The sequence below is a fragment of the Loxodonta africana genome, chromosome 21, assembly GCF_030014295.1.
Source record: "Loxodonta africana isolate mLoxAfr1 chromosome 21, mLoxAfr1.hap2, whole genome shotgun sequence".
NCBI classification, from domain to species: Eukaryota; Metazoa; Chordata; class Mammalia; order Proboscidea; family Elephantidae; genus Loxodonta; species Loxodonta africana.
In genome coordinates, this window is record NC_087362.1 from 45,490,530 (window position 1) to 45,503,504 (window position 12,975).

Here is a 12,975-nt window from a genome sequence, read left to right on the forward strand (position 1 = left end):
CCAGATAGGGAAATCACAAAAATAAATCAAAGCTGAAACACTCAAAACAGGGAAGCAGAGACAGCCTTATGCAAAAGATGACAATATTAAAACAAAAAAAGAGACTAAAAAATTTAGTCATAGATCTTTCATATGGAAAGGAAGTAAAGGCAATATAAAGAAATAAAAGATTGATTTAAACTTAGAAAAATAGGGGTAAATATTAAGGTAACCACAAAGGAAACTAACAATCCTACAGACCAAAATAAAGAGCAAGAAAAACACAAAGACTCAACAAATACAAAATCAAGAACAATGAAAAAGAGGAAAAGAAAATGTATAAAGAAATATGACTCGACACAGAAAATTAAGTGGAACAAAGCAGCTATCAACAACACACAAAAAAAGACATCAAAATGACAGCACTAAACTCATACCTATCAATACTTATCCTGAATGTAAATGGACTAAATGCACCAATAAAGAGACAGAGAGTGGCAGAATGGATTAAAAAACACGATCAGTCTATATGCTGCCTGCAAGAGAAATACCTTAGACTTAAAGACACAAACTAAAACTCAAAGGATGGAAAAAAATATATCAAGCAAACAACAATTAAAAAAGATCAGGAGTGGAATATCAATTTCTGCAAAAAAAAAAAAAAAGACTTTAAAGTAAAATCCACCACAAAGGATAAGGAAGGACTCTATATAATGAATAAAGGATCAATACACCGTGAGGACATAACCATAATAAATATTTACCCCCCAACGACAGGGCTCCAAAATACATAAAACAAACTTTAACAGCATTGAAAAGAGATATAGACAGCTCCACAATAACAGTGGGAGGCTTCAACACACCACTTTCATGGAAGGACAGAACATCTAGAAAGAAGCTCAGTAAAGACATGGAAGGTCTAAATGCCATAATCAACCAACTTGACCTCATAGACATATACAGAACACTCCACCCAAGAGCAGCCAAGGACACTCTCTTTTCCAACACACATGGAACATTCTCCAGAACAGACCATATCTTAGGCCATAAAGCAAGCCTTAGCAGAATCCAAAACATTGAAATATTACAAAGCATCTTCTCTGACCATAAAGCCATGAAAGTAGAAATCGATAACTGAAAAAGCAAGGAAAAAAAATCAAACACATGGAAACTGAACAATATCCTGCTCAAAAACTATTGGTTTATAGAAGAAATTAAAGACAGAATAAGGAAGTTCATAGAGTCAAATCAGAATGAAAACACATTCTACGAGAACCTTTGGGACACAGCAAAAGCAGTGCTCGGAGGTCAATTTATAGCAATAAATGCACACATCCAGAATCAAAGGATTAACCCCACAACTCGAACAAATAGAAAGAGAATAGCAAAAGACACCCTTGGGCACTAGAACAAAGCAAATAATAAAAATTAGAGCAGAATTAAATGAAATATAGAATAGAAAAAGAATCGAAAGAGTTAACAAGACCAAAACCTGGTTCTTTGAAAAGATCTATAAAATCAATAAACTGTCGGCCAAAGTGACAAAAGAAAAACAGGACAGGAAGCAAATAACCCAAATAAGAAATGAGATGGATGATATCACAACAGATTCAACTGAAATTAAAAGAATCATAACAAAATACTATGAAAAATTGTACTCTAACAAATTGGAATAGCTAGAGGAAATGGACAAAATGCTAGAAACACACTGCCTACCTAAACTAACACAAACAGAGGTAGAACAACTAAATAAACCTATAAAAAAAGAAGTAATTGAAAAGGTAATTAAAAAACTTCTAACAAAAAAAAGCCCTGGCCCTGACAGCTTCACTGGAGAATTCTACCAAACTTTTAGAGAACAGTTAACATGGCTACTAAAGGTATTTCAGAGCATAGAAAAGGACGGAATACTACCTAACTCATTCTATGAAGCCACCATTTCCCTGATACCAAAACCAGGTAACGACACCACAAAAAAAGAAAATTACAGACCTATATCCCTCATGAACTTAGACATAAAAATTCTCAACAGAATTCAACAACATATCAAAAGAATCATTCACCATGACCAAGTGGAATTCATACCAGATATGCAGGAATGGTTCAACATTAGAAAAACAATTAGTGTAATCCACCACATAAATAAAACAAAAGACAAGAGCCACATGGCCTTATCAATTGATGCTGAAAAGGCATTTGACAAAGTCCAGCACCCATTCATGATAAAAACTCTCAGCAAAATAGAATAGAAGGGAAATTCCTCAATATAATAAAGGGCATTTATACAAAGTCAACAGCCAACATCATCCTAAATGGAGAGATTCTGAAAGCATTCCCCTTGAGAACGGGAACGACACAAAGATGCCCTTTATCATCACTCTTATTCAACACTGTGCTGGAGGTCCTAGCCAGAGCAATTCAGCTAGACAAAGAAATAAAGGCACCCATATTGGTAAGAAAGAAGTAAAAGTATCTCTATTTGCATATGATATGATCTTATACACAGAAAACCCTAAAGAACCCACAAGAAAACTATTGGAACTAATAGAAGATTTCAGCAAAGTATCAGGATACAAGATAAACATACAAAAATCAGTTGGATTCCTCTACCCTAACAAAGAGAACGTTGAAGAAGAAATCACCAAATCGATACCATTTACAATAGCCTCCAAGAAGATAAAATACTTAGGAATAAATCTAACTAGAGATGGAAAAGATCTATACAAAGAAAACTACAAGATATTATTGCAAGAAACAAGAAGAGACCTACATAAGTGGAAAAAACATACCTTGCTCATGGATAGAAAGACTCAACATTGTGAAAAATGTCTATTCTACCCAAAGCGATCTACAGATACAATGCAATCCTGATCCAAATTCCAGTGGCATTTTTTAATAAGATGGAGAAACAAATCACCAACTTCACTTGGAAAGGGAAGAGGCCCCAGATAACTAAAGCATTATTGAAAAAGAAGAACAATGTGGGAGGCCTCACAGTAGTCAAAACAACCTGGTACTGGTACAACAACAGATACACAGACCAATGGAACAGAATTGAGAATCCAGATGTAAATTCATCCACTTATGAGCAGCTGCTATTTGACAAAGGCCCAAAGTCAGTTAAATGGGCCTTTGTCAAATAGCAGCTCTTTAACAAATGGTGGTAGTATAACTGGAAATCCATCTGCAAAAAAATGAAACAAGATCCATACCTCACACCAAGCACAAAAACTAACTCAAAATGGACTAAAGACCTAAATATAAAATCTAAAACAATAAAGATCATGGAAGAAAAAATAGGGACAATGCTAGGAGCCCTAACATGGCGTAAACAGTATACAAAACATTACTAACAATGCACAAACACCAGAAGAGAAACTAAATAACTGGGAGCCCCTAAAAATCAGACACTTATGCTCATCCAAAGACATCACCAAAACAGTAAAAAGACAACCTACAGAGTGGGAAAAAATTTTTGGCTATGATGAATCCAGTCAGCACCTAAGCTCTAAAATCTACAAGTTACTGCAAAACTTCAACAACAAAAAAGACAAATAACCCAATTAAAAAATGAGCAAAGGATATGAACGGGCACTTCACCAAAGAAGACATTCAGGCGGCTAACAGATACATGAGGAAATGCTCTTAGCCATTAAAAAAAAAAATTTTTTTTTAGCCATTAGAAAGATGTAAATCAATACAACAATGAGATATCAAAAAACACAAAATAATAAATGTTGGAGAGGCTGTGGAGAGACTGAACATTTATACACTACTGGTGGGAATGTAAAATGGTACAACCATTTTGGAAATTGATTTGGTGCTTCCTTAAAAACCTAGAAATAGAAGTACCATACACAATCCAGCAATCCCACTCCTTGGAAGATATCCTAGAGAAATAAGTGCCCTCACATGAATAGATATATGCACACCTATGTTCATTGCAACACTGTTTATAATGGCAAAAAGATGGAAACAACCAAGGTGCCCATCAACAGATGAATGGATAAACAAATTATGGTATATTCACACAATGGAATACTACACAATGATAAAGAACAATGAGTCCATGAAACATCTCATAATATGAGGAATCTGGAAGGCATTTTGCTGAGTGAAATTAGTCAGCGGCAAAAGGACAAATATTGTATGAGACCACTATTATAAGAACTCAAGAAAAGGTTTAAACACAGAAGAAAACATTCTTTGATGGTTACAAGGGTGGGGAAGGAGGGGGAGAGGTATTCACTAATTAGATAGTGGACAAGAATTATTTTAGGTGAAGGGAAAAACAACACACAACACAGGGGAAGTCAGCACAACTGCTCTAATCCAAATGCTAAGAAGTTTCCTGAATACAACCAAACACTTTGAGGGACACAGTAGCAGGGGTGCGGGCTTGGAGACCATGGTTTCAGGGGACATCTAGGTCAATTGGCATAACAAAGTGTATTAAGAAAACGTTCTACTTTGGTGAGTGGCGTCCGGGATCTTAAAAACTAGCAAGTGGCCGTCTAAGATGCATCAGTTGGTCTCAACTTACCTGGAGCAAAGGAGAATGAAAAACAGCAAAGACACAAGTGAAATACGAGCCCACAAGGAAGAAAGGGCCACATAAACCAGAGACTTCATCAGCCTGAGACCGGAAGAACTAGATGGTGCCTGGCTACCACCAATGCCTGCCCTGATAGGGAACAGAACAGAGAATCTCTGATGGAGCAGGAGAAATGAGGGATGCATACTTCAAATTCGAGTAAAAAGAGCAGACTTAATGGTCTGACTGAGACTGGAGGGACCCCAGAGGTCATGGCCCCAGGACTCTCTGTTAGCCCAAAACTAAAACCATTCCAAAAGCCAACTCTTCAGAAAAAGATTAGACTGGACTATAAGACAAAATGATACTGTTGAGGAGTGTGCGTCTTAGCTCAAGTAGACACGTGAGACTATATGGGCAGCTCCTGTCTGGAGGCAAGATGAGAAGGCAGAGGCGGACAAGAACTGGTTGAATGGGATGTGGGAAATACACGGTGGAGAGAAGGAGTGTGCTGTCACATTGTAGGGAGAGCAACTAGGGTCACGTAACAATGTGTGTATAAGTTTTTGTATGAGAAACTGCCTTGAATTGTAAACTTTCACTTTAAGCACAATTAAAAAAAAAAAAAGTAATGTGGGAAAAATGGAATGAAGAGAGGCAAGAGCAGAGGCAATTTTTCTCCATATGAGGTGATAAATGGAACTTTAGTTTTATCTTGCATTTCTCTCATGAATGCAGTTGAAGAGCCTTTCATATATTTTAGAACTACTTGTACTTGTTTGAAAACATTAATTTGCACTAGGTGGCTGGGGATGCGGGCAGACTTTCTTATGCATTGCTAATGGTAGTGTTAACTGGTTGCCCTCTAGAACTGAACTATAAAGAACTAAAATGCAGTGAATAAGAGATGACTTCTGTAAAAACTCTCCTAAACATGTCAAGTCCACCTTTAGGAAAACACGGTAAAAGTTTGTCGATGAAAGAGCCTAGGAGATGTCTCAAATTCCATCAGGAAGCTACCAGACCTGAAATAAATGAATGTAACAATTTCTGTAATATAGTTTACTTACAAGATATAAAGTTACATAATGACCAAGTTTTAGGGGCTGGTGAAAAATAGTGAACAAGAAGCATTCTTTAGGAAAGAATTTTTTAGTACGTCTCCAATGCTGTCCAGGCAAGGCACACTCTCCAATTCCTTTTTGATGGGAGGTTCTTTAAGGTCAAAAATCATTATTATATTCATCTTTTTATCATTAGCTCCTACCACAGCTCTCTGCAAACTTTAGGTGCTGAATACATGTTCCTGGGGCTGAACTGGATAACCACAAAAGAAAAGTTACACAGGCATGGTCACAGACTTGAGAAAGATTGTACACCTGGCCAAACTATCATCTCACATGGCGGTTCTTTTGGTTACACTTATTTCTAGCTCTGTGCTAACCAAACAACCTTCTCAGTTACATGTGGTCCATTCACAAGGAGGCAACCAGTTTCAGGGATCATTTTAGTTACTTTTCATGAGGTAAGGAGTAGATTCTCACTCTTATTTAGCAGATAACCTCTTGTGATACTTATCAGTGGGAAACAGCCCCTGCGGACTTGATTACCCTGGGAGAACAGACATAAACCTGAACCCGGTTAGCTGAAGTTCAGGGAGGAGAGCCTTGGGGTGCCTACAGAGATAAGGTCATATGGAAAAAGCCAGCTTACCTTTTCCAGTGTTCTAATGTGTCATGGTAGGGGTATTTTGGGCAGGAGTGTTCTGCACCCCACATTTGCACTACTAGGCCCCAGGACTGTGTTCCTACCTCTGTAATCTCCGTACAGGTTAGGAAGGAGGGTGCAAATGGCCCAGGGGTAGAAATCCTTAAGAAGTTTGATCTCTGAGAAATGATGAGAAAAGCTCTTCTGGATAGCTTGATGGAGGTAAAATCTATTAGAGTTCTTTGCAGAGTAGATTGTAGTCATCAACAAGGTTAGGAAGAGTATTTGTACTAGTGCAGAAGAGAAAAAAAAATCATAGTTGGATAATTATCTTAGAAATGTTCTATACCTTTTTTTCATTTTTTCTAAATCGATAGACTTTGGCAGGCTAAAAATTAAAAAAAAAAAAAAGGCAATTTCATAGGTTTAACCTAATAACTGTAAAGAGGTAAGCCAAAACATTTGATTTTTAGTGAGATATATATTCCTTCTTGATATTATTCTGCCACTAATCATAAATTTCACTTAAAATTAGATAAAATCTCACACAGAAAATACTGTTTTCATTTGTGTTCTTAGAACTAGGCTATATATAGACTGTGCTCACAAGAAGGGAAGGCGTGATAAAAATAGAATTTGTCTTCTTTGGTCCATGGATTCAGTAATATACTAGATGTGTTGGAAATAATCATCTTGCATTTGCAGAATAGCCATTTTTCAAAGTATTTTTATTTTTCCTCCACCCTGTAAAATATGTAGATCAAGTATTGTTACTATATTTTGCAGGTGGAAAGACTGACTTACTCAAGCACTCAATTAATCCTAAGACAACAAGTTCAGGAGTCTTTCCATTCTACCACATCCCCTTGTTTACTGGTATTCAGAATTTTGCAAGGTGAAGGTTTTAGGAGACACTTTTTCATCCTTCTATGTTTCCTATTCTATTCTTGCTCTCCCTTTCCACCTGGGAAATGTGCAGCAGTATAAACATGTGCTGTTTCCTCTCCATACCCAAAATATCTCCGGTCAGTTTGAAGAGCTTCTCCTCTTTCAGCATTCTTTCTGGAGGCCTAATTGGACTGTTCATAGCAGGAGCTATGTAGATGGGGTTGTTCTTATCTCTTGTACCAGGTAATGATGAAGAACATTTTGCTGTCAAAAATTCAAATATAAGCCAAGAAAATGTTATGGTTTATTAAGCAGTCATCCATCAAACATTTATTGAGCTCCGATGAGCACATCCTGTTAAATGCTGAAGAAACAAAGAAAAAAGATACCTAAACAGTGCTTCTCAAACTATCTATCATGAAGGACTTTTTAAAAATCCTAATTTCCAATCTGCTGGTGACTGGTACTTTGGTAAAATATAATAAAAATAAATTACTAGAAAAATGAAATAAAACAGAGGCATATAAAATATAAGTACCATTTTGAAAATCAGATTCAATAGGCATAAAATTAGTCAAGTTGTTAAAAAGTTTCTGAATGCTTACTTTCATTTTTGTACTTATCTTGGATTGGAAACAAACAGTTCTAGACAGTGGATTACGTTTTGGGTAGCATTGTTCTAGAGGGGCATTTCTCAAATTTTAATGTGCATAGGAATCACCTGGGAGTTTTGTTAAAATGCAGATATCTGGGGTGAAGCCTGAGTGTCTGCATCTCTGACAATGCCAGGAGATGCCAATGCTGCTGATCTGTAGACCATACCGTGAGCAGAAGAATCTGGCGACATGGAAATCAAGAGGGGGAGGATTAGAATATGACATAAAATATGGCAGCATGTATGTATGTGCCAAGTGCCAAGTGATCACTGAAAAGTGAGAAAACAAATCTACCTGAGGGAGTAGATAAAGTTTCAAAGAGAGTAATATTTGACAATGTTTTTAAGTATGAGTCAGACTTCTTCAGAAGGAGAAGGATGAGAATAAGAAAAAAAGTCATTTTAGGTACAGGTAACATCAAAATTATGGAGGAATAAGGGCTATGAAGGCAGTTTAAAGTCAGATTACTAATTTTTTTTTTTTAATCTTGTAAGGAATGGGACACCTACCACTTACAGTGTGTCCATCGCTCAGTTTAAGAAATAAAAAACTACCAACATAATTTAAGTCCCTCACAGACCTGTTCCAGGTGGTAATCACACTCTTGAATCTGGGGTTTATTATTACCATGCATTTCTTTTATATAAATTTATAGAGGGTATATATATCTTCTCCTCCACATGTCTGTCACTTTGTCGTAGTGTTGGGGCTTACATGTTGCTGTGATGCTGGAAGCTATGCCACCAGTATTCAAACACAAGCAGGGTAACCCATGGTGAACAGGTTTCAGCTGAGCTTCCAAACTAAGACAGACTAGGAAGAAGGAACTGGCAGTCTACTTCTGAAAAAAATTAAACAGTGAAAACTTTATGAATAGCAGCAGAACATTGTCTGATATAGTGCCAGAAGATGAGCGCCTCAGGTTGGAAGGCACTCAAAATGTGTCTGGGGAAGAGCTGCCTCCTCAAAGTATAGTTGACCTTAATGACATGAATGGAGTCAAGCTTTTGGGACCTTCATTTGCTCATGTGGCATGACTCAAAATGAGAAGAAACAGCTGTAAACATCTATTAATAATTGGAACGTGGAACATATGAAGTATTAATCTAGGAAAATTGAAAATCATAAAAAATGAAATGGAACACATAAACATTGATATTCTAGGCATTAATGAGCTGAAATGGACTGGTATTGGCCATTTTGAATTGGACAATTATATGGTCTACTATGCTGGGAATGACAAATTGAAGAGGAATGGCATTGCATTCACCATCAAAAAGAACATCTTCAAGATCTATCCTGAAGTACAACACTGTCAGTGATAGGATCATATCCATATGCCTACAAGGAAGACCTTTCATGTTTTCAATCACCTCATATGCATGTGAAAACTGGGCGATGAATGAGGACGACCAAAGAAGAATTGAAGCCTTTGAACTGTGGTGCTGGAGAAGAATATCGAATATACCATGGACTGCCAAAAGAACAAACAAATCTGTCTTGGAAGAAGTACAACCAGAACGCTCCTTAGTAGCAAGGATGGTGAGACTACGTCTCACATACTTGGGACATGTTATCAGGAGGGATCAGTCCGTGGAGAATGACAGCATGCTTGATAAAGTAAAGGGTCAGTGAAAAGGAGGAAGACTCTCAATGAGATGGGATGACACAGCAGCTGCAACAATGGGCTTAAGCATAACAACTGTGAGGATGGCACAGGACCAGGCAGTGTTTCGTCCTGTTGTACATAGGATCACTAGGTATTGGAACCTACTCGATGGTACCTAACAACAACAAGAAAGGCCAGTTAATATGACTATTATTCAAATTTATGCACCAACCTAATGCCAAAGATAAAGAAATTGAAGATGTTTACAAACTTCTGCAGTCTGAAATTGATCAAACATGCAATCAGGATGCTTTCACAATTACTGGTGATTGGAATTATTGGCAAAAGTTGGAAACAAAGAAGAAGGATTGGTAGCTGGGAAAAATGGCCTTGGTAACAGAAATGATGCTGGAGATCACACGATAGAATTTTGTAAGACCAGTGACTTCTTCATTGCAAATACATTTTTCAACAACATAAACAGTGACTATGCATATGGACTTCACCGGATGGAATACACAGGAATCAAATCGACTACATCAGCAGAAGGAGTCGATGGAAAAGTTCAATATCACCAGTCAGAACAAGGCCTGGGGCTGACTTTGTAAAAGACCATCAATTGCTCATATGCAAGTTCAAGTTGAAGCTGAAGAAAATTAGACCAAGTCCGCGAGAGCCAAAGTATAACCTTGAGTATACCCCACCTGAATTTAGAGACAGCTCAAGAATATATTTGACACACTGAACATTAATGACTGAAGATCAGACAAGCTGTGGAATGATATCAAGGACATCATACATAAAGAAAGCAAGAGGTCACTAAAAAAACAGGAATGAGAGAAAAGACCAAAATAATGTCAGAAGACACTCTGAAGCTTGCTAAAGTGAAAAGGAGAAATGATGAAGTAAAAGAGCTGAACAGAAGATTTTAAAGGGTGGCTCATGAAGTCAAAGTAAAGTATTATAATGAAATGTGCAAAGACCTGGAGTTAGAAAACCAAAAGGAAAGAACACACTCTGTGGTTCTCAAGGTGGAAGAACTGAAGAAAAAATTCAAGCCTCAAGTTGCAATATCGAAGGATTCTTTGGGCAAATTCTGAACAGTGCAGAAAGTATCAAAAGAAGATGGAAGGAATACAGAGAGTCACTCTATCAAAAAGAATTGGTCAACTTTCAACCATTTCAGGAGGTAGCATATGCTCAAGAACTGATGGTACTGAAGGAAGAGGTTCAAGCCACACTGAAGACTTTGGTGAAAAGCAAGGCTCCAGGAATTGATGGAATACCAATTGAGATGTGTCAACAAATAGATTCAGTGCTGGAAGTGCTCACTCGTCTATGCCAAGAAATTTGGAAGACACCTACCTGGCTGTCTTAGGCTGGGTTCTCTAGAGAAGCAAAACCAGTAAAGGATATATATATATTTATGTCAAGGAAAGAGCTCATGCAATCGTAGAGCCTGAAATATCCCAAGTCTTTGTATTAGGATAGAGGCTCCTCTCAATTCATGTAGCCGCAGATGCAGGCAAACCCAAGATTGGCAGGTTGGAAAGTGGGGCTCCTGATCTCAGGCTGTGAAGATCTACAAATTCCACGACCTGCAGATAAGCTGATAGCTCAAGTCCCAAGAGCCAGAGGTCAGAAGAAAGGAGGTAGCTGCAGGATCCAGAGTGAGCAAAAATCTAGAATGTCTGTTTATATTGGATGCAGGCCACACACTCAAGGAAACTCCCTTTAGACTGATTGACTACTCACAGCAGATTCAATCATGGGAGTGATCACTTATAAACGCTGAGAATCATGGCCCAGCTAAATTGACACACAATCTTAACCATCTCACTGGCCAACTAATGGGAAGAGATGCATATTTATGCATATTCCAAAGAAAGTTGATCCAACTGAATGCATAAATTATTGAACAATATCATTAATATCACATGCAAGTAAAATTTTGGTAAAGATCATTCAAAAGCAGCTTCAGCAGTATATCAACAGGGAACTGCCAGAAATTCAAATGGGATTCAGAAGAGGATGTGGAACCAGGGACATCATTGTTGATATCAGATGGATCCTGCCTGAAAGCAGAGAATACCAGAAAGATGTTTACCTATGTTTTATTTGGAAACCTTGGTGGCATAGTGGTTAAGAGCTACGGCTGCTGACCAAAAAGGTCGGCAGTATGAATCTACCAGGCACTCCTTGGAAACCCTACGGAGCAGTTCTACTCTGTCCTATCGGGTCACTATGAGTTGGAATCAACTCAACAGCAATGGGTTTGGTTTTTGGTTTTGTGTTTTATTGACTATGGAAAGGCGTTCGACTATGTGGATCATAACAAATTATAGATAACATTATGAAGAATGGGAATTCCAGAACACTTAATTGTGCTCATGAGGAACCTGTACATTGATCAAGAGGCAGTCGTTCGAACAGAACAAGGGGATACTACATGGTTTAAAGTCAGGAAAGGTGTGTATTAGGATTGCATCCTTTCACCATACTTATTCAATCTATATGATGAACAAATAATCTGAGAAACTGGACTAAATGAAGAAGAATTAGGCATCAAGATTGGAGGAAGACTCATTAACAACCTCCGACATGCAGATAACACAACCTTGCTTGCTGAAAGCAGAGAGGCCTTGAAGCACTTACTGATGAAGATCAAAGAATACAGCCTTCAGAATGGATTACACCTCAACATAAAGAAAACAAAAATCCTCACAACTGGACCAATAAGCAACATCATGATAAACGGAGAAAAGATAGGAGCTGTCAAGGATGTCATTTTACTTGGATCCACAATCGACACCCATGGGAGCAGCTGTCAAAAAACCAAATGACTGTCAGGAGCAAGGGCGACTGAAGAATACCAAAGATACAAGGGAAACATTAGTCCAAAGGACTAGTGGACCACAGCTACCACAGCTTCTACTAGACTGAGTCCAGCAGAACTAGATGAGGCCCAGCTACCACCACCAACTGCTGTGACAGGGATCACAATAGAGGGGCCCGGACAGAGCTGGGGCAAAATGCAGAACAAAATTCTAAATCACAAAAAAAGGCCAAACTTAATCGCCTGACAGCGACTGGAGAGACCCCAAGAGTATGGACCCCAGACACCCTTTTAGCTCAGTAATGAAGTCGCTCATGAGGTTCACCTTCAGCCAAAGATTAGACGGGCCCATAAAACAAAATGAGACTAAAGGGGCACAGAAGCCCAGGGGCAAGGACTAGAAGGCAGGAGGGGACAGGAAAGCTGGTACTAGGGAACCCAAGATCAAGAAGGGAGAGTGTTGATATGTCGTGGGGTTGGTAACCAATGTCACAAATGAGTATGTGTATTAATTGTTTAATGAGAAGGAAGTTTGTTCTGTAAACCTTCATCTAAAATACAATTAAGAAAAAAAAGAAATCAAATGATGCATTGCATTGGGCAAATCTGCTGCAAGAGATTTCTTTAAAGTGTTAAAAAGCAAAGATGTCACCTTGAAGACTAAGGTGCGCCTGACCCAAGTCACAGTGTTTTCAATCACCACATATGCATGCAAAAGCTGGGCAATGAATAAGGAAGACTGAAGAAGAATTGACACCTTATGGTG

The 12,975-nt window shown here is 38.1% G+C and overlaps 1 protein-coding gene across 1 annotated transcript in view; it reads right to left on the reverse strand.

The window, feature by feature from the left end:
* Positions 1-12,975, reverse strand: part of PKD1L3 (polycystin 1 like 3, transient receptor potential channel interacting) — an 88,663-nt gene that overhangs the window by 19,959 nt on the left and 55,729 nt on the right. The window contains 3 exon segments of the mRNA XM_064273501.1: positions 6,029-6,298; positions 6,301-6,510; positions 7,232-7,372. Coding sequence (XP_064129571.1) covers positions 6,029-6,298; positions 6,301-6,510; positions 7,232-7,372 — 621 coding nt within the window.